The 20,980-nt window shown below is 41.7% G+C and overlaps 1 protein-coding gene across 3 annotated transcripts in view; it reads left to right on the top strand.

Moving 5' to 3' along the window:
• The window catches only part of spegb (striated muscle enriched protein kinase b), a 50,879-nt gene extending 30,386 nt beyond the window's left edge, over positions 1–20,493 (top strand). For all 3 annotated transcript variants that reach the window (XM_061792155.1, XM_061792154.1, XM_061792156.1), the window contains exons 18-41: positions 1,651–1,823; positions 2,664–2,776; positions 2,862–3,030; positions 3,106–3,202; positions 3,438–3,638; positions 3,794–3,851; positions 3,939–4,016; positions 6,260–6,432; positions 6,511–6,537; positions 6,622–6,774; positions 7,623–7,665; positions 7,771–7,839; positions 7,924–10,597; positions 10,764–10,913; positions 11,002–11,118; positions 11,262–11,429; positions 11,513–11,635; positions 12,117–12,281; positions 13,866–14,679; positions 15,346–15,585; positions 15,795–16,018; positions 16,746–16,821; positions 17,204–17,353; positions 18,493–20,493. In XM_061792155.1, the coding sequence (XP_061648139.1) occupies positions 1,651–1,823; positions 2,664–2,776; positions 2,862–3,030; positions 3,106–3,202; positions 3,438–3,638; positions 3,794–3,851; positions 3,939–4,016; positions 6,260–6,432; positions 6,511–6,537; positions 6,622–6,774; positions 7,623–7,665; positions 7,771–7,839; positions 7,924–10,597; positions 10,764–10,913; positions 11,002–11,118; positions 11,262–11,429; positions 11,513–11,635; positions 12,117–12,281; positions 13,866–14,679; positions 15,346–15,585; positions 15,795–16,018; positions 16,746–16,821; positions 17,204–17,353; positions 18,493–18,739 (6,502 nt within the window). In that variant the 3' untranslated portion in view covers positions 18,740–20,493. The remainder of the gene's footprint in view (positions 1–1,650; positions 1,824–2,663; positions 2,777–2,861; positions 3,031–3,105; positions 3,203–3,437; positions 3,639–3,793; positions 3,852–3,938; positions 4,017–6,259; positions 6,433–6,510; positions 6,538–6,621; positions 6,775–7,622; positions 7,666–7,770; positions 7,840–7,923; positions 10,598–10,763; positions 10,914–11,001; positions 11,119–11,261; positions 11,430–11,512; positions 11,636–12,116; positions 12,282–13,865; positions 14,680–15,345; positions 15,586–15,794; positions 16,019–16,745; positions 16,822–17,203; positions 17,354–18,492) is intronic.
• The last annotated feature ends 487 nt before the right edge of the window (positions 20,494–20,980 follow it).

The following is a 20,980-nucleotide window of genomic DNA, read 5'->3' as shown; positions in this document are numbered from 1 at the left end:
GAGTGAGGCTACAGGGAAAAGTGATAGCAAGGTTGGAGGACTTTAAATACTTAGGGTCAACAGTCCAGAGCAATGGTGAGTGTGGTAAGTAAGTGAAGAAACGGGTCCAAGCAGTTTGGAACAGGTGGATGAAGGTGTCAGGTGTGTTATGTGATAGAAGAGTCATTGCTAGGATGAAGGGGAAAGTTTATAATACTGTGGTGAGGCCAACCATGATGTACGGATTAGAGACAGTGGCACTGATGAAACAACGGGAAGCAGAGCTGGAGGTGGCGGAAATGAATATGTTGATGTTTGCTAGGAGTGACCAGGTTGGATAAAATTAGAACTGAGCTAATCAGAGGGACACTCAAGGTTAGATGTTTTGGAGAAAAAGTTAGAGAGAGCAGACTTTGATGGTTTGGACACATTCAGAGAAGAAATAGTGAGTATATTGGTAGAAGGGTGATGAGAATGGAGCTGCCAGGCAAGAGAGCTAGAGGAAGACCAAAGAGAAGGTTGATGGATGTAGTGAGGGAAGACATGAGGGCAGTTGGTGTTAGAGAGGAAGGAGGATGCAGGAGATAGGCTTACATGGAAAAGGATGACACGCTGTGGCGACCCCTAACGGGACAAGCCGAAAGGAAAAGAAGAAGAAGACGGTCGACTGGTTAGCACATTTGCCTCACTGTTCAGATGACCCAGGTTTGAATCCGGCCTCACCTGCGTGGAGTTTGCATGTTCTCCCCGTGCCTTCGTGGGTTTGCTCCGGTTACTCTGGTTTCCTCCCACATTCCAAAAACATGCATGGTAGGTTAATTGAATACTCTAAATTGCCCATAGGTCTGAAAGTGAGTGTGAATGCAATTGGTCGGCGACCATAGCTTGTTTTGAGGGGGAGGCCCCTCTACTATGCCTGCTAGGCTGAATGTAGCTTTTGTTACCATGACAAGGCAAGCGTCTTCTATTTGCCAAAGCTGAAACCAGCGTGGAAAAAGTCAACGTAATGACAGCAAGTGTTTTTTGTTGGTGGAGGCAGCACTTCATACACAATTAGCGTCCTGATCCGTGCATGTGGCACATGCAGTAAATACATCGCCAAATACAACCCAACTGCTAATGCTAATCTGTGCATCTAATTAAACTCAACACATCACTTCTTACCTTTTGGTAATAGCATGATAGTGTTTCACACAGTGTATCTTAAAAATGGCCAGTCTTCACCCAGCCTTGCTGCCAAGTCATGGTCTGAGGAACTCTGTTTGGGGGCCAGATTATGTAAATTAGCCAAATTATGATGTCAGAGTTTTTGATATCTCCTGTCGGGCAGCACGGTGGATATGTCGTTCACACGTCTGCCTCAGTTCTTAGGTTTGGGGTTCGAATATTGGCTCCATTCCGCATTGCAAACAAGATTCATGTTTGGTTGATTGAAGACTCTAGATTGTCCATGGGTGTAAATGTGAGCATGAGTGTTTTTTTTCCCTATATGTGCCCTGCAACTGACTGGCAACCCGACCACGACCCAAACAAGGATAAGCGCTATAGAAAATTGGTGGATGGATAGATATCCCCTGTAAAATGTCTGTGTAGATTCTAGGCGACGGTCCACTGTTGTCAAACCTATGGTACGGCATTATTTGTGGTATGTTATGGAAACCACATCTTCAGGAGGGGAGCGGTTTTGGACAATAATCGCGGCGTGTACGAAATGACAATGCCAGACGACGATCAGCACACACTGAAGCTGACGGAAGTGAAGAGCGCCGACATTGGAGAGTTGATGTTTGTTGCATCCAACAAGCATGGGAGCGACAGCTGCACATTCAGTGTGGAAATGGCAGGTAGGCTGCACTATTTATCACCTCTGTCCTTCATGTAGGCATTTTTCTACAGTCTTGAATAGACTTCATATGCAGCACATGGTGATAGGCCTAAAAACTACATCTTGAGTTGACAACACCTCAAATTGTTTTCTCCCTGAGCTTTGGCTTTGATTTGTGTTATCTTATTTCATGACCCCTTTAGACTGGCAGTGCCTGCCTATAAGTTTCTGAATGACTACAATTTCATTTTAATAGAGTGGAACCCAACTATTTGCGGGGGATAGAGACCACGCCAGACAGTGGATAGTGAAAATTCACAGATAATTGAACACAATTGTAATTAATTGCATTAGGGGAAAAAAATTAATTAGATTCAACACCCAAAATGTTTTGAATAAGCGGGGATAAACCACCAATAAGCGTTTTCAGTGTTGGTTACCCACCAAAAAAAATGTGAAAAAAAAGAAACATGATAAGAAGAATAAAAATTGAAAAAAAATAAAAATAAAATGCATCTGATTCTGTGGGTGCTGAACTGCAAGATTTCGGGTGTCAAGTGTATATGTGATGATAATAAAACGTGGTGTTATAGTCAGTAGCGGTTCAAGTCCCCTGACTTGTGCGGGAAGAGTGTGTTCTCACTCAGCAATGGTAGGAATGTGAATGGCTGTCTGTTTTTATATATTCCCTGAGATTGGCTGGTGAGCAATCAGCCTATCGGCTGAAGTTATCTAGGATAGGTACCAGGTCTCCAGTGACCGTAATGTAGAGAAGAGAAGAACAGTTTTCCACCTTTGTGGAGGTTTGCACTCTACTTCGTGCGTCTGTAGTACTTTCCTAATGTCACTCTATCCACAGCTCCCCCAACATTTGAGACTATAATGGAGGATATTGACGTTTGCGCTGGGGAGACCCCTCGCTTTGCTGTGGTTGTTGAGGGGCGGCCGATTCCTGACATACTCTGGTTCAAGGTTCGTAGTTTTCAGATCTAAAGAGGACATGAAGTTTCTAAAACAGAATTGATCAAAGTTGTCACATTTTCTGTGCTTGTTTCAGAGCGATATTTTGCTTTCTGAGGGCAGCCATTACACATTTGTGTATGATGATAACGAATGTTCCCTGGTGGTCCTCAACGCTTGCCCCGAAGATTCGGGAGTGTACACCTGCACTGCGAGGAACCTGGCAGGCTCCGTATCCTGCAAAGCCGAACTCACCGTTCATGAAGGTGACCTATTTGAGCTCAAATATGTTTAGTCAATCGTTAAATTGAAACAGTCATTGATCTAATAATCTATTATAGCTTTAAGTAAAGAGGAGCCGATGGAAGACGAGGCGACCATTTTGAGGAAAATGCGACGACTGACTGACCATTATGACATTCACCAGGAAATTAGAAGGTAAATCGTAATTACAGGGCATAGAATGCAGAGGTGGGAGTAAGGCATAAATCTAAGTCTCAAATCTTAACCTTCAAGTTTCAAGCAAATACCAAGTTACTCTGGCCAAAATCAAGCAAGTCCAGTCAAGTCATCACTTGGGTTAAACGACTCATAAATTAAGTCATACGGTACTGCTTCCACTGACTTTCCTCCACATTAATCGTCAATGTCAAAACCTTGTTGTTTCCCCCAGAGGCACATTTTCCTATGTGAAACGCGTGACCAAGAAAGTAGACAAAACAGAATACGCGGCCAAGTTTATCTCCACACGGGCCAAGAAGAAAACCTCAGCTCTCCGAGAGATGAGCCTGCTCTCCAAGATGGACCATGAGCTAGTTGTCTTCTTCCATGATGCCTTTGAGAAAAAGAATGCAATTATCATCATCACTGAACTGTATCCACATTATGCCGGGTTTTCAATACTTAATAGGTTGAGGGGATGCTGTCAATGAATAGCTGATTTTCCCATTATGACTTTCTGACTGGACACATTGCCATTGCCAAATGCATCTAAAATCCCAGATTATTTACCTGAATCTATGTGTAAAGCTGCCACGAGGAGATTCTTGACAGATTTACACGGAAATCTACACTCATGGAGTCTGATGTAAGTTTCACGTCATGTTTTATGACTATAAAGTCAGTTATTTTGAGTAAAATTTAACATATAACACTTCCAATCATTGTACCCTAGGTACGTTCGTGTATCAGGCAATTGCTGGAGGGAGTGGATTATCTTCATCATGTTAACATTATGCACCTTGATATCAAGGTAGATATTCCTCTGTCCTGTAACATTTTTATCATATTCTTTTATTAGCAAACTTTTTGAATGTTGTTTGTATTCTAAGCATATTCATTGTCTGCAATTTATCACATGTAAACCGGCAGTCATGATTTGCTGAAGACAAAGGTGTCTGATATACAACCCCAATTCCAATGAAGTTGGGATGTTTTGTTAAACATAAATATAAACAGAATACAATGATTTGCAAATCATGTTCAACCTATACTTAATTGAATAAACTACAAAGACCAGATATTTAATGTTCAAACTGATCAACTTTATTGTTTTTAGCAAATAATCATTAACTTAGAATTGTATGGCTGCAAGACATTCCAAAAAAGATGGGACAGGGTCATGTTTACCATTGTGTCACATCACCTTTTCTTTTAACAACATTCAATAAACGTTTGGGAACTGAGGACACTAATTGTTGAAGGTTTGTAGGGGGAATTCTTTCCCATTCGTGCTTGATGTACAGCTTCAGCTGTTCAACAGTCCGGGGTCGTATTTTACGCTTCATAATGCGCCACACATTTTCAATGGGAGACAGGTCTGGACTGCAGGCAGGCCAGTCAAGTACCCGATCTCTTTTACTACAAAGCCAAGCTGTTGTAACACGTGCAGAATGTGGTTTGGCATTGTCTTGCTGAAATAAGCAGGGGCGTCCATGAAAAAGCCGTTGCTTGGATGGCAGCATATGTTTCTCCAAAACCTGTATGTACCTTTCAGCATCAATGGTGCCTTCACAGATGTGTAAGTTACCCATGCTATTGGCACTAACACAGCCCAATACCATCACAGATGCTGGCGTTTGAACTTAGCGTCCATAACAGTCCGGATGGTTCTTTTCCTCTTTGCCCCGAAGGACACGACCTCCACAATTTCAAAAAACAATTTGAAATGCGGACTCGTCGGACCACAGAACACTTTTCCACTTGGCATCAATCCATCTTAGATGAGCTTGGGCCCAGAGAAGCCGGCAGCGTTTCTGCGTGTTGTTGATAATTGGCTTTTGCTTTGCATAGTGGGGTTTCAAGTTGCACTTACGGATGTAGCGGCGAACTGTAATTACTGACATTGGTTTTCTGAAGTGTTCCTGAGCCCATGTGGTGATATCCTTTACACATTGATGTCGGTTTTTGATGCAGTGCCGCCTGAGGGATCGAAGGTCACGGGCATTCAGTGTTGGTTTTCGGCCTTGCCGCTTACATGCAGTGATTTATCCAGACTCTCTGAACCTTTTGATGATATTCTGGACCGTAAATGATGAATTCCCTAAATTCCTTGCAAATGTACATTGAGGAACATTGTCCTTAAACTGTTCGACTATTTTCTCACGCACTTGTTCACAAAGAGGTGAACCTCGGCCCATCTTTGCTTGTAAATGACTGAGCAATTCATGCAAGCTCCTTTTATATCCAATCATGGCACTCACCTGTTCCCAATTAGCCTGTTCACCTGTGGCATGTTCCAAACAGGTGTTTGATGAGCATTCCTCAACTTTCTCAGTCTTTTTTGCCTCCTGTCCCTGCTTTTTTGGAACGTGTTGCAGCCATAAAATTCTAAATTAATGATTATTTGCCAAAAACAATAAAGTTTATCAGTTTGAACATTAAATATCTTGTCTTTGTAGTGTATTCAATTAAATATAGGTCGAACATGATTTGCAAATCATTGTATTGTGTTTTTATTTATGGTTAACACAACGTCCCAACTTCATTGGAATTGGGGTTGTATTTCCAAGAACTTAAAAATTCAGAGTATTAAAGAATATCATTAGAAATTATCACTATTTGATTTTTAGTTAGCATATCTGCTTCACAGGTCTGAGATACAGGATTGAATCTCGACTCTAGCCTTCCTTTAGCAGATTTTAGCATTTTCTTCTCTTTTCTGTGGGTATTCTGACTTCCTTCCACATCCCAAAGACATGCATGTTAGCTTAATTGTAGGTATGTATGTGAGTTGAAATGTTTGTTTGTCTACATGCGTCCTTTGAATGACTGGCGACCAGTCCATGTTGTACCCCGCCTCTCACCTGAAGTCAGCTTGGATAGGTTCCACTTCACCTGTGAAACTAATAAGGACAAGCGCTATAGAAATGAGATGAATGGATTTGGACTTTTTTTTTTTTTTTAACAATTATATGACTTGCTCTTCAGCAATGGAAAGATGAAGTTTAAATATATATATTATATATATTAAAATTATTATATTTTTTTTTTCAGCCTGATAACATCCTTGTGGCAGACGCACACAGTGATCAGCTCCGAATTTGTGACTTTGGCAATGCAGTGGAGATCACCCCAGATGAGGCTCAGTATTGCAAATATGGCACACCAGAATTTGTTGCGCCAGAAATTGTTAACCAGACCCCTGTATCAAAAGCAACTGATATCTGGTATGTGCTTTCACAATTTGTAGTGTTCCATTGCATCTGGAAACATGTCAGGCTCACACTTGTCTTCCCTTTCCTTAGGCCAGTTGGAGTTATTGCATACCTGTGGTGAGTTATTGGCATTTTAAACTATTCAGATTTTGGATAACAAATTATCCTCTTACTAGATCTAAATGTTATTTTTGTCATCAGTTTGACAGGAGTTTCTCCATTCGCTGGTGAAAATGATCGTAGCTCCGTCCTGAACATCAGGAACTACAACGTAGCCTTTGAGGAAACCATGTTTGCTAATCTTTCTAGAGAAGCTAAAGGTTTCATCATTAAACTGCTTGTAGCAGACAGACTGTGAGTAATAACCCTTTTTCAAGTTCTTAGGCATCACAGGGTTCTATCACTAATCATGTGTGTGCACCAATTTTGCACAACTCGGTTTGTGCTTGTTTTTCTTCATACTCTGCAAACAAATTTAGAACTTCCTGAGGCCATGAATATGCACAAATAATGCAGGATCAGATTTTGAAAAAATGTCACACAGACATCTTTCACCCAATATGCACAGTGTATTGAAACTACAGTCATTTTTTAAAAACAATATTAACTGTAAAAATAATAATTCAAACCAGGAATTTGGTAGTATCCTAAATAACAATAAAAAGGACACTTCTCATCACTTTTACAATTACCCTCATTCCATTCAAGTGCTTGTACAATATGTTAATTCATGTGCATGTCTCCCACTGCAGCTGCCTGCGTAGAGTACGATGTTGTCACTCAACAAGCAGAAAAAGCGATCGGACTGCTAGTTTTTCCAAGGCTTCAGTATTCTTTCTAATCCCTACGATAATCTGATTTATATGTTTCTGTGGACGTGCAAAAATGATGTAAATTGTGGAAAATTGACTGAGATATGTTAAACGGATGCCTTTTTATAGGGAAATAGAGGCACGGTCTATGCAGATTGCAGCACACAGGCAAAAGAATAAGAATATGTTCTGATTCATTAACATACGCAAGGTGGTGCAAAGAATATTGGCGGGTATGCAGGTGTCATGAATCTGACGGTGACTTTGTGTATACGCTCAACTTGTGCACAGAGTAAGAACATTTCTATGCATTTATTAGTGAATGAGGCCTGTAGTCTTTTAGAAATATTCCCAAATTGAAATGTATATAAATATACTTTTTTCTTTTAGGAGACCTGATACTCAAGAATGTCTTAGACATCCGTGGTTCAAGGTACACTATGCCCAACATGTTTTAAACACTTTATTAATTGTCTTAACCTTTTTCAGATCTAATTTCCATTAAAATTGCCTTAAGAAAATCTACTTTTTCATACAGACTCTTAGTAAGGGGGCAATTATCTATACTGAGGCATTGAAGAAGTTTGTGTCTCGAAGAAAATGGCAGGTAATGAAGAATTGTTTTTCATGACAAGTCCAGCATATATCAAGAAAATGTAAAAACATTTTGTTTGTTTGTTCTTTTTTTTAGCGTTCAATAATTAGCTACAAATCTAAAATGGTCATGAGGTCCATTCCTGAGTTGCTGAATGATTCTTCGAGTCACATCTCCATTGCAGTTCCGAGACACCATAAAGACATTTCGCCTTTACCTTCATCATCCTCTGATTCCGATGAAGACATTGATGAACTTCCCTTCATTCCAATGCCACTCAACATGGAATTCTCTGGATCGAGGATGTCACTTAATGACATCCAGACCAATGAGAAGGAGTCAGGGAACCAGAATGGAACAAGTAAACGTTCTGTGTCTGCTGTCCAAGAGACAACCGAACACGATGCAGTTCCAATGAACAAAGAAAGACTTGAATTGACAGGTAAAAGTCTACAACAGGAAAGAACGATGCAAGGTGATAATATTGGTGCATCAGATGAAGAATTACCTGCCAAGCTGCCTCAAAAAGCTCTGAAAATAAAGCCTCTACAAAGGGGTTCCAGCATGGAGTCAGATAAACCTGTGAGACGAAAAGGAGAGCTGAGACGTGGAGGTTCAGCCGACAGTGCTTTGCTACTTCGGATCACACCAGAGGAAGGAGTTGCAGGAAACCAAGAGGGTGGAAGAAAAGTTCTGAAGAAAGCTGCCTCGATGGAACTACCAAAGCGAAGCACCAGTCCAGGAACTGCCAAGATGAGCCAAGAAGATTATGCTCTGAAGCTAGAGTTGATGAGGCAACGATTGCTTCGTGGAGGTTCCATGGACAAAAAGATGAGTGGATTGCGTGGTCCTCTATTAGAGACATTAGGAATGGGTGATGAAAAAGGTGTGATTTCCTCAGATCGCTATTCTCGTACCACCCGCCTAGGACCTCCTTCGCTAACAAAAGCAGCATCCAGTGACTCACCCAGAGACGACATTTCCAAACCCAAGGTTTTGAGCAAAAGTGCTTCCTTCAGTCAAGGTGATTCAGAACCAATAGCTTTACACCGACGGTCAGGTGCTCCTCTTGAGATTCCTTTGGCACAGGTGGAAGAGCGACGACTCAAGGAAGCTATATCTATGTCAGCTCTCACCGAGCAAACAAAGCTAGACTCCTGCCCAGGGACTCCCCGAGAGCCTTCACCAAAACCGCCAACGCCAGAGTATGTCCTGAAGGACAGTCCCATTAAAACTGAAAGCAAAGAATCATTAAGGGAGAAAGAGATAAGACCTGATGAAACTATTAGTGAAAAGAAAGAAGGGGTGGTTACAGACAGTAATTTTGATGAGAGGTCAAGCACAAGCGGCTTCTCTGAGAAGGACTTGAGCATATCAGAGGAGGTATTAAATGAATCCGAGGTTGTGGACCACATTGTTCCTTCACCATCTGTTGCGGTCCAAAGCTCTGAAATCGAGGAAAATGTGGAGGAAGAAGTAGAGGCAAAAGAAAAAGATGAAAAAGAACAAGTACACAAACATGTCAAAGAAAGAACAGAAGCTGTGTATAAAGAAAATACACCTGAAGAAATGTTACATGGAAAAGAAATAACGCCTATTAAATCATCAGCTAGTATTACCTCAAGCTCAGTTATTGTGAGACCAATGGAAGAATACTCTGACACAACAAGACAAGGTCCACCTCATTCAACACCCTCATCCCCTGCACAGGTGCTTCTTCCCGATGGAAGGACTTCAGCATATGCTAGTATTATGCAGACAATCATTGTCCCTTCCCTTCAGCCTGTCAATGGCCCACCACTCGGCCTGTCTAGCCCAGTTGATGTCCTCAATACTGCGTCAGTTCCTGCATTAACGGATGTATTTGTAACTGCATCATCGCTACCCAAACCACATATTGTGTCAACTACCGAGCATCCGGCCGTATACTCTCGAGTAGCCTCACCAGAAACCATAGCAAAAGAGCCTAGTCTGCCAAACACGACCACACTTTCTTCTCAACAATTTGTAGGAGTGGACCTAGAAGACATTTCCTCTGAAGAGGTTTTCGAGGCCCGCTTCAAAAAACGTGACTCTTCCCTGACAAGAACTTTGAAATTGTTGTCTCGATCAAAGAATGAGGACAAATCACATATACCTTCTTCAGATTCAACAGAGTCAGGTGAGGTGGTATACAGACCCGGTCCACTGGGTGCCCCACTGGAATTGGCACAGAGGAAACTTGAGGAAAAGTCCAAGTCGGTCCAGGATCTTCGTGAAGCTAAAAAAGACCAAGGTTTTATGAGGAGGCTTTCCCTGCGATTGAAGAGAACTCCATCAACGGAACGCAAAGAGGAAGTGACCAAAGAAGAAGATTCAGTGCCTTCAAGACGCAGGTTATCTTGGACTCTTGGAAGAAAAGGATCGCAAGATAAGAAGGAAGTGGAGATGATGTGCATGGATGGTGGAGCTGATAACTCTGTTGAAAAAGAGGAAATGGATCCTAAAAAGTCCAATGAATCTCCAATCTTGACGATGCGCAGGAAGATTGAATCAACAGTGGCCAGCATCTCAACCAGAATTCGCAGCTACTCAGAAGAAAGGAGAGCATCAGAAGAGAAGGAGCAAAAGAAGACGCCAATTTTCTCCATGCATCGTCGGGCAACATCAGAAAACCGTGGCATAAAAGTTACCAATGTACCTCAGAACCAGCTGGCATTTCAGGCTGGCAGTGGAGCGCTATCTGAGTCACTGGACTCAATGTCCAGCTTAAAGTCAGACACGTCAAAGGGTATGAGGCAATATCATCTTCATTATAACGTATGGGGGGTTCTCGGTTTATGACAGTCCCAACATACGCCCTTTCATCACCATTACTCAGTTGTAACCGAGGACACCCTGTACAAAATACTGTTCCAAGGTGGTACAGTAATATTAACTTTTTGTTTATTGAATAGGTGCCGAAGGGGAGCGAAGATCTCGCTGGGATCGATGGGGTCTGACCCGAGGTAAACGATCCAAGACCATATCACAACCTGATATACCCACGGCCATTTTCAGAGATACAAGTTCCCAACCGTCGCGCCAATATTCAAGACTGGCATCCGGTATGCCCATAATGGAATTATGCTTACTTTTATTAAATATGCAATGCTTATCTATTTGGGTTTTATGTGTTGAATCCCGGTCTTGCAGATTTTCCTCCAGTTTTCCACATTAAGCTAAGAGATCATGTCCTGCTTGAGGGGGATCCAGTGACGCTCAGTTGCCTGCCTGCAGGAAGCCCTCACCCACACATCACCTGGATGAAAGGTATGACTCAACTATGAATACTCTCCTGAAATGCTATCCACAGAGTAAAAGCACATTGCTATCATGAAATCATTGCCAATAAATGACATTGAAAAGTATCCAAAGGCATCAGGTGAGACTTCTATGTACATATTTTCCTTCAGATAAGAAACCCTTGGAGATAGACGCAAGGATGAACATGATAGCCTGCCCCGATGGCCGACAGCTTCTGATGATCATGCAGACCACCAAAAAGGACGCAGGGGTCTATGAATGTGTTGCGACAAGCCCCCTGGCTTCGATTTCCAGCTCTTGCACAATTTCCCTTGCACGTAAGACCCCCCCACCCCCAAATCACTTTGTGTGCTTCAGCAATTTGTTCGAACTCCAAAATTAATTAGGTTTGTGTCAAAAGGTCTGCCCAATCGACCTGGAACACCCGAGATCCCTCAGAAGTACAACAACACAGCTTTGGTGCTGTGGAGACCCTCAGACACCACTGCGCCTTGCACATATTCTCTGGAGAGGAAGACTGAGGGTTAGTATAAAAATGCTTTTAATTAGTTTTCTTCAGTTTGTTTATCTAAAGTCATTTAAAAAAATGAATAGCTTTATCTAACTAAGAATCATGTCTTTTAGATCAGCTACATGTGTAAATGCATAAATGTGAATATGCGAAATAGTAAGTAAAAGAACAACTGTTCCAGCATTATCACACAAATATGGTTTCTATAGAAACACCATAAAAACAGTGTGGATTACAGAAATAGATGTGAGGAACCAGATAGACAGTTCCAACATGGAAGCATCTAATATGTGATTAGTACTTAAAAGCAGTAGTGTCAATAGTCAAAAATGGTGTTTGTAATTAAGCTTACAGTATAATGATGAATATTTCAATTAGCATCACAGTCTTATCACATAGAAATCAACACACATCACTAACATCAATAACAAAGGGATAGTATAATATTAATGTTTGACAGCAACATGGGTTATCTATCTTTTTTGTCCCACAGGAGAGACCAACTGGTTGATGGTGGCCACAGGGGTGGCAGACTGTTACTACAATGTGGTTGATTTACCAGCAGGGGGCGCCTTCAGATTTAGGGTGGCTTGTGTTAACAAGGCTGGCCAAGGCCCGTACAGCAACCTCTCTGAAGTAGTTCGCCTGGGTGCTTCAGGTATATGCAAAATTAATTCACTATGTATGCATTGGGATGGTTTAAATTCAATTATTATTCATCTATTTTCCTGTACACGCAGTTGAGCTGTGAACAATTAGGTTTTGTGAAGGTTTTTGGGTATAATTTTGTTTTATCAATTTGTCTTTAAGTCAGGGAAGAGTTAAGTTTAGCCCAGGATGTTAGTGAAAGTTACAGAACGTCTTTGCCACATGTAGCTTCACACGTCCAATGCATTTTTTTTCAAAATCAAATCGTGTTTATGCCATTTATTTTAAAGTAATGTTATGAGATACGTTTGATATGACAAAGAGTTTTGGGATCAGAGTTAGTGGTGAGTAGTATTTACGATTTTAGCTATTTATATGGGCAGTTACACAAAATTTGGGCGGGATGTCAGTTACTTGCAGTTTTACAGTATAGACTTGGTCTACTCTATTGTCCCAGTTGTTTCCCCATTTATGTCCCAAAATTACAGCTTTCATTACCCTGACGACCGGGGGTTGGAGCTAGGTCAATGCAACTAGGCGAGCAGCTACTCAGTCCATGTTTTGACTTTGATATATAGGGTGATTGAAAAGTAACTCCACATTTTAAAATACATATGTCACGTACGTGGTTAGGGCGAAGGTGAGGAACGCAAGGCAAGAAAATGGTGGACCCAATTGCAGGGAAGCAGGGAGGCAAGGCAGGAGTGCAGGAGTCTCAAAATAATAATATTTAATCTTCAAAAATGGAAAACAAGGATATTGGATAAAGCAAAACTGAACGAAGTCCCACAACAGATAACTAAACCAAAGTAACAAAGAAACACTTTAATATCTAAAACTGGAAACAAACTATGACCTGTGAGTAAGACATGGAATAGAAATAAATTAAATTAATAAGGTAAATTACACCTGACAATGACATACTACAATGATAAAGACAACTGGCGACTATGACATGGCAAAGACATGTGACAACAACAATGAACCGACAAGAACTGAAAGAAACCAGGGAACTAAATACAAACAAATTGACGAGACAACGAGGAACACCTGGACAAAACACGAGTGGCTGGAGAGAGCTGATTGGTCGACACAAAGTAGACGCGAACAGGTGGACACAACAACCTAATGAGCACACGACAAACATGGAACACAGGATAACATGGAACAAAACTAAACACAACCCAAACCAAAACACAGACCGTGACATTATAATTTATTCATATGTTGTAATATTTTTCTAATTTGTTTTGCATATCTTCCATGATTAAAGGAGCCAGTCTATTCTACCAAACCAACAAGTTTGGAAGAACTTGAAGGGCAAAGACGAGAAGTTATGTCTTCCATCCCACAAGAGCTCCTTGTGAAATCAGTTAATGCGGTTCCCAGGCGGCTTGAGAAACTGGTGGCTAATGCTGGCGCCCATATAAAATTTTAAATAAAACTCCATGCAAAACACTTTCTTCTCATGTTCATTTCTTGTAAGAATTATGGTTCAGAAATAAATTACAAGTACTTAAAAATAGGTAGTTATATATATATTTTTTCTTTAACAAAAATGAAAGAAAGATAAATCCCTCCCTTTTTTCCATAGAACCAGCCGAGTCCAGTGCACCAGTGGTAGTCAAGACTGCCCCGGCCACAAGTCCTTCAGCCCCTGTGTTGATGATGTCATCCATGAAAATCCCACCGATGAAACCGGCTCCAAGTAAAGCCCTAACGCAGAGACCTGTCCCACTTGCCCCTTCCTCAACTTGTCCCGCACCATTAACAAAAGCCCCCTCCCCCAAAAACGTTCAGCCCACGGCACATACTGAAATGAAACAGACACTCTCCGTGAGTGTGTCCCCTTTTGTACCAGCACCAGCTCAGACCAACACGACTGTACAAACTACAGCAGGCAAAGCAAAGTCCATTCTCAGTGTCGGTGTGGGAAAACCTCAACCCAAGACAACACCTCCACCCGTCGTCCCACCCAAACCCCAGACCCCTGTAAAGGTAATCATTACCAGCAAAGCTCCCTCTCCTATACCTCCACCCGCCCCCGTCATTGGGAAACCCATCTCCTCAGTGCCGATGTATGCGCCGACTGCCAGTGCTCTTATTACACCATCTTCTCAATCCGTCGTCACGCCAGCAATCACCACTCCCTCGGTCTCTGCTGTGAAAGTCTCCCCACCAGTGGTGGTGTTGCAGAGCTTAACACCGGTGCTGCAAGGCAGGGACAGTCATGCTACCCCGTCAGAGCAGGTGACTCCGTCGGGGCGGGTCACCCCATCAGGACGGGTCACCCCATCTGGACGGGCGACACCCTCTGGACGAAGGACACCTCTCGGCAAGCCTGGAGAAGGATATCTCCGCCAGGGAGTTCCTCAGAAACCCTATACATTCATGGATGAGAAGGCCAGGTACAAAAAAGTTCTATCCATCCATTTGCTATGCTGCTTGTCCTCATTAGCGCCAAGCGGGATGCAGAGGCTATCCCAGATGACTTTGGTGACCAGTCTAGGCTGTACCCATGCAATCCCAGGGCACCTATAGACAAACACCCATTTACACTCCCATTAACACCTATAGACAATTTAGAGTCTTCACTTAATCCAATGTGACTTTTGGCGACAGACGCATAGTACAGCCTGGACTGGTCTCCAGCCAATTGGAAGCTACATATAGACAAACTACCACTTTTACTCACACCTATAATTAATTTAGTATATTCGATGAACCTAGTTTGGTGAGAGAAGCAGGGTAAACACTTGTCTAATCAACAGTCAATCGCAGGGCACATGGAGACAGACAATCACTCACACCTGTGGACAATATAGAGCTCCTCATTAGGGTAGTAGGTGGGCATACCCAATTGGACTTTGGGCGAGAGGTGGAGTCCACTCTGTATTTCTCGCCAGTCAATCGCAGGGCAAATATAGATGAACTACAATTCATTCTTGTCCAGGAAGTGTTTGTTTCACAGTATATGGTTCTTGCTTCGAAGTAGAACAATACTCCTTGAACGTTTAAAGACGATTGATGAATTGTAATCACTTATTGAACTGCGATAATTTTTCATCACATAGGGGCCGATTTGGCGTGATCCGGGAGTGCCGTGAAAATGCTACAGGAAACCTATTCATGGCCAAGATCGTCCCGTACGAAGCTGACACCAAGCAAGCAGTGCTGCAGGAATACGACATCCTGAAGTCGCTTCATCACGACAGGATCATGGCGCTGCACGAGGCTTATGTCACGCCACGCTACCTGGTGCTTATCTCCGAGTACTGCAGTGGGAAGGAGATGCTCCGAAGTCTCGTAGACAGGTGACAACACCGCCACCAACTACTAATAATTAAAGGCTTCTTGGAATCGCTGTGTTTCTGATTATTATTCAGAAGCAAATGTATCCTGTTATTTTGAGGATACGCCATGAAAAAAGGACAGCAGAGGGCCCATTTATAACTGCTCGCACCTTTATTACTATCGTTTAACTATCTGTCATATATATGTCTCTATATATGTCTATATTTAGGTTTCGTTACTCAGAGGACGACGTGGTGAGCTACATTGTGCAGGTCCTCCATGGGTTGGACTACCTCCACACCAGAAGAATTCTCCACTTGGACATCAAGCCCGACAACATCATTGTCACGCACATGAACGTCATCAAGATCATTGACTTTGGCAGTGCTCAGAACTTCAACCCACTTTTCCTCAAGCAGTTCAGCCCACCTGTTGGCACGCTGGAGTGCATGTGTAAGACCACATCCCGCGGAAAATTCATATTCAACCCAAACTGCTGATGCTATCGCCGTAAAATATCAGTCACATCTACATCAGCTGTAATACCTTTAAAATAGGAAAACGCTAATCGCTCTATTTTCTTCCATTCATCCGTTTTCCATCTCGATTACTGTTAGTCAGTATACTGCCATCCACCCTCATAGATCATCCTTTTAAAGATATTCCACAGGCTCTCAATAGAGTTTAAGTCAGGCAATGATGGTGGCTTCGGTATGAATTTTTCTTCCTTATACCGAGCGATTAAGCAATCCATTTTCTATACCAAGTTTTCCTCCTGTGGATCGCAGATGAGCTGGAGCCAATATTTGGACTGGTCCCCAGCCAATCACAGAGTTTAATGGGCTAACACAGTGTTTCCTGACCTTTATTCTGCCAAGCCACATATTTTACACAGTGGTTGGGAATCACTGGCCAAACTGGCAAAAAGGGGGTGGGGGGGGGGGGGGGATGAGTGCAGAAGTTACTGTAGTTGCAATTGGAATACTAAATTTCTATTTCTGTAGTTGTAATGGTGAATTGTCCTCTTTTTTTTAATCCAGTTAGAATATGAGAGCAATGCATCCTAAATCAACTATATCAAGTCTTATGGGAAGTGAACTGTAGTGCACAGACTACACTTCATAAGTCGTAATTGTTACGTGAATAATGAAATCCTGTTTTCCATTTCTTCTCCCTGCAGCTCCAGAGATGTTGAAAGGGGATGTGGTGGGCCCCCCAGCTGACATCTGGAGCGTGGGTGTGATCACTTTCATTATGTAAGTATTGCATTCACAGCTTCAAGCCAGCATACTCTTTGAACATTGTCACCAGCGTTTTTTGTTTGACAAAGGCGGCTTAATAATAATTCCCTTGAATTAGATTTACCTGGGAATACAATAATCAAAATAATTGATATCAGTGATCTAAACAGACAGGAGAAAATGCATACTGAATCCAAAAACCTCCTCAAAAACCAGTGTTATTGTAATTTAAATCCTACATGCATTATAATTTAGAACACAGTGTAGTTTGATGACTGTTGGCCGCATGAAGTAATCTTTAATCCTGTATGCATCAAAATTAATAAGGTTCTTTGACATAGAGAAGTCTGAAGATCTTGTGGTATTTGTGACTGGTGGAATCCTCTCCATTGCTCAGGCTGAGTGGCAGGTCGCCTTTCATGGAAAATGATCCGCAGCAGACTCAGATGAAGATCCATGCTGCAAAGTTTGACCTCTCCAAACTCTACCAAAACGTCTCCCAAAGTGCCTCACTATTCCTCAAAAAGATCCTCTGTAGCTACCCATGGTAAGTTGAACCAGAGACATGTTATTCAGTTTTAAGCAGCAGTCCCCAATCATTGGGCTGTGGACCCGTGTTGGGTCGCATAAAGAGATGGAACAAAAAGCATGCAATTGATCATCAGCCTGAAAGAAGTTTTATTTTAAAATTCAGGCTCATCCACCTGTGCCTATGAACAAATGTCAAATTCCTCGTCTCAGTCAAGGTAGTAAAGATGAGTAAAAAAACAACAGTCTTTGGAGAGCTTCTTCACAAAGGGATAAAGGCCAAATGACGAGAAAGAGGAAAAGAGATCTACTTCTCAAGAAAAAGAAAGCAGCAAGCATTTTAGAGACAATCAGCACTCCCACTTAAAATACAGGTTCATCACTGATTGGCTGCAGTGATTCTCACGCACCAAGCCTTCAAAACTCCTTTGGCACACGGAGACCATGGCCCAGAGATTGATTAGGCAGAATTGGAGACATTGCCAAAAAACAAAATTACACAGTAGGCTGGACATGAGTACCATAACTTACTTCAGGTCATTGTGTCCTATTACTCCACTGTGGGACCAGTTTGTTGTAGAGAAAACAAATGCAATGCTCCCACTAATTACACCGAGTACATTCGTCATATTGGCATTTGTATTTTGAATAATTTGTTTATATTAGGGCGGCACGGTGGAATATTGGTTAGAGCGTCAGCCTCACAGTTCTGAGGACCCGGGTTCAATCCCTGGCCCCGCCTGTGTGGAGTTTGCATGTTCTCCCCGTGCCTGCGTGGGTTTTCTCTGGGCACTCCGGTTTCCTCCCACATCCCAAAAACATGCATTAATTGGAGACTCTAAATTGCCCGTAGGTGTGACTGTGAGTGCGACTGGTTGTTTGTTTGTATGTGCCCTGCGATTGGCTGGCAACCAGTTCAGGGTGTACCCCGCCTCCTGCCCGATGACAGCTGGGATAGGCTCCAGCACGCCCGCGACCCTAGTGAGGAGAAGCGGCTCAGAAAATGGATGGATGGATGTTTATATTAGCTTCTATGCTGGTCTGTTAAAATATTACTTTATGTAAAAACAGTCTGTCGTGCAAAAAAGGTTGGGGACTGTTGCTTTAAAGGCTTGAGTGTACATGATCCCATTTTCCACCACTTGGCTTCCTCAACAGGGCCCGGCCTTCAATCAAGGACTGCTTCAATAATTCTTGGCTTCAAAATGCTTACCTGATGCGTCTTCGTCGACAGACTCTTACCTTTACAACCACCCGTCTCAAGGAATACTTGACCGACCAGCAGCACAGACGAGAGGCAGTGGCAACTCAGCATAAAGTTCTCCTTCGATCCTATCAGAACTCTCCACAAACCCCTACCAGTCCCGTCACACCGGCTCTACCGATTTCCCCTGTCCCCCATTAAAATTACATTTCTGAACATGAGTTGCTGACACTGAAGAAGAACGTGAGGAGTATCCACAGTGTTGGACATTGAGTTGCTCGGTCAAGTCAAGCCTTCGGGTCTGAGTTGTTGAACTTGGTTGGCAAAAGATAAAAAACTGCAAGTTACACTTTGCCTGAATCCTTTTTTTGTTTTGTTACCTACCTTAATCTACCACAGGACGTTACCTCAGTGTTTGTAACTTTGAATGTGTTTTCGGTTAAATGCTATTCTTATACCTGAAATGATCTCATGCAATTTACATGCTGTAAACAGCCCTTAAAATAAAACAATTTTAAGGTTAATTAATTTGTTACAGAGACAGAGTCCTTCATCCTTTTTTTAAAAGCCTTGTGTTTGTGCTACCAGTAACAGTGATTTAAAATATTGGCACAGTTTTAAAGACTTTTTTTAAATCTGCACTGAGCTTAAAGGATGCATTTGAGGATGTCCCACAAGGGCTGCTTAGATTAATACTGAGACTAGGACTCTTAACATTACGACAAGAAATGAGTATTTGAATCTCAGGAGATGTATTTATTTAAAAAACGTGCCATTCTAAAATAGGAACAATTTGCTCTGGGTGATATTCTGTTCAGTCACGGGAGTAGAAAAAAAAATGTTTGGGTGGCTTCCAACTCACATTATTTGCTTCTTCTGCCTGCTTCATAGACTAGCTTGGGTTCTCATAGCCCAATATTCACACTCACCTTAGAGTTCAGCAGTCCGTTGCTGGACTCAGTATTTCAAGACCTACATTTATATGCTAAATTCAGAGAAAGTGTATAAATTTGTCCTGTTTACAACTTAAGCTGAATGTACATGAAAAAAACGGGGATTTTTCAACTGGATCGTTAACATGCTGCTTCCACATGACAAAAAATGAGTGTAATTTCAAAAATTGATGGGCAGAATGCTAAGTGATTACCCCGTGTGCCTGACAGTTCTGGTTCCGAGTTCCGAGTCTCTTTTCGTACAACTTCCTCCCACATTTCAAAAATATGTATTTTAAGGTAATTGACGACTCTAAATTGTCCTTAGATGTGAATGTGAGTGTGAATGGTTGTTTGTCTGTATGTGCCTTGCGATTGACCAGTCTGGTCTGTACCCCACTTGTCACCCAAAGTCAGCTGAGATAGGCTTCAGCCATAGAAAATGAGTGCCGTAGAAAATGAATGGCTGGATAGCATCATTTTGCGTATTCTTTTATCGTTTCTAGATATTGTAATGATTTTGATTGGTAAACCCTGCCCCTTTTCTGGAGTTTTTTGTCATTTCTCAAGTTCCTGTGTGGACAAGAACCACCGAAGGAGTGTTTTTAATCTAAACAACAAAACATGCAAGTTCAGCAAGAGAATGTAATTTTGAGTTACACCCGCTACACCTTTGTAATGTATTGATTGACGTATGTACTATTTAATCAGACAGCAGAGTTTTCTGAAATAATGATGATACACATTTTGTATGAAATATGATTCTGTATTTTGTGAACAGTGTGTTGCGGTGCCTCACGATGGATGATAAACTCACAGAGAAAACAGTTCCTTAAACGAATTCATTGTTTTCTACTCTGATGACTACTATGAATGTGACTTCTCTCTGTTTGTGGTTCACATTTGTTTATTTATTGAGTGACGGTTTGTTTCAGCTTCTGCTTTTTATTTTTTGTGACTTGTTTTGGCATGGAAAAGGGCATGATAGAAGGCTATGCAATAAAGAAATTATGACAAATAAGATTACAATTGATCATAACAGTAGACTACATAAGTGACTGAAAGAAAATGTCAGTGTTGAAATGTGAGACTGAAGAGATTGAACCCCGCTCCTCAGAACTGTGAGGGTGACGCTCTAACCAGTCGGCCACCGTGCCGCCCAAAAAAATAAAATAAATAAAATAAAATAAAATAAAATAAAATAAAATAAAATAAATAAATAAATAAATATATATATATATATATATATATATATATATATATATATATATACTGTATAATTCTCTATTCCAATGATTCCCAACCACTGTGCCATGGCAAATTAGTGTCCCGTGACAGATCAATAGGTGTGCAGCGGGAAATATTTGTCTTTTTTTGTTTTATGTTTTCTATTAGAAGAATACTGACAACTATAATGGCCATGGTAAGTGTGATATGAAAATGTAATAGTTTCATCCCGCATTCACAACCAATTGGTTACAGTTAGCTGTCTATGCGGAGGCCCACCAGA

Source organism: Phyllopteryx taeniolatus, chromosome 12 (assembly GCF_024500385.1).
Source record: "Phyllopteryx taeniolatus isolate TA_2022b chromosome 12, UOR_Ptae_1.2, whole genome shotgun sequence".
Lineage (NCBI taxonomy): Eukaryota > Metazoa > Chordata > Actinopteri > Syngnathiformes > Syngnathidae > Phyllopteryx > Phyllopteryx taeniolatus.
Note: the sequence above shows the minus strand (reverse complement) of the source record. Positions and strands in the feature narration are given on the sequence as shown.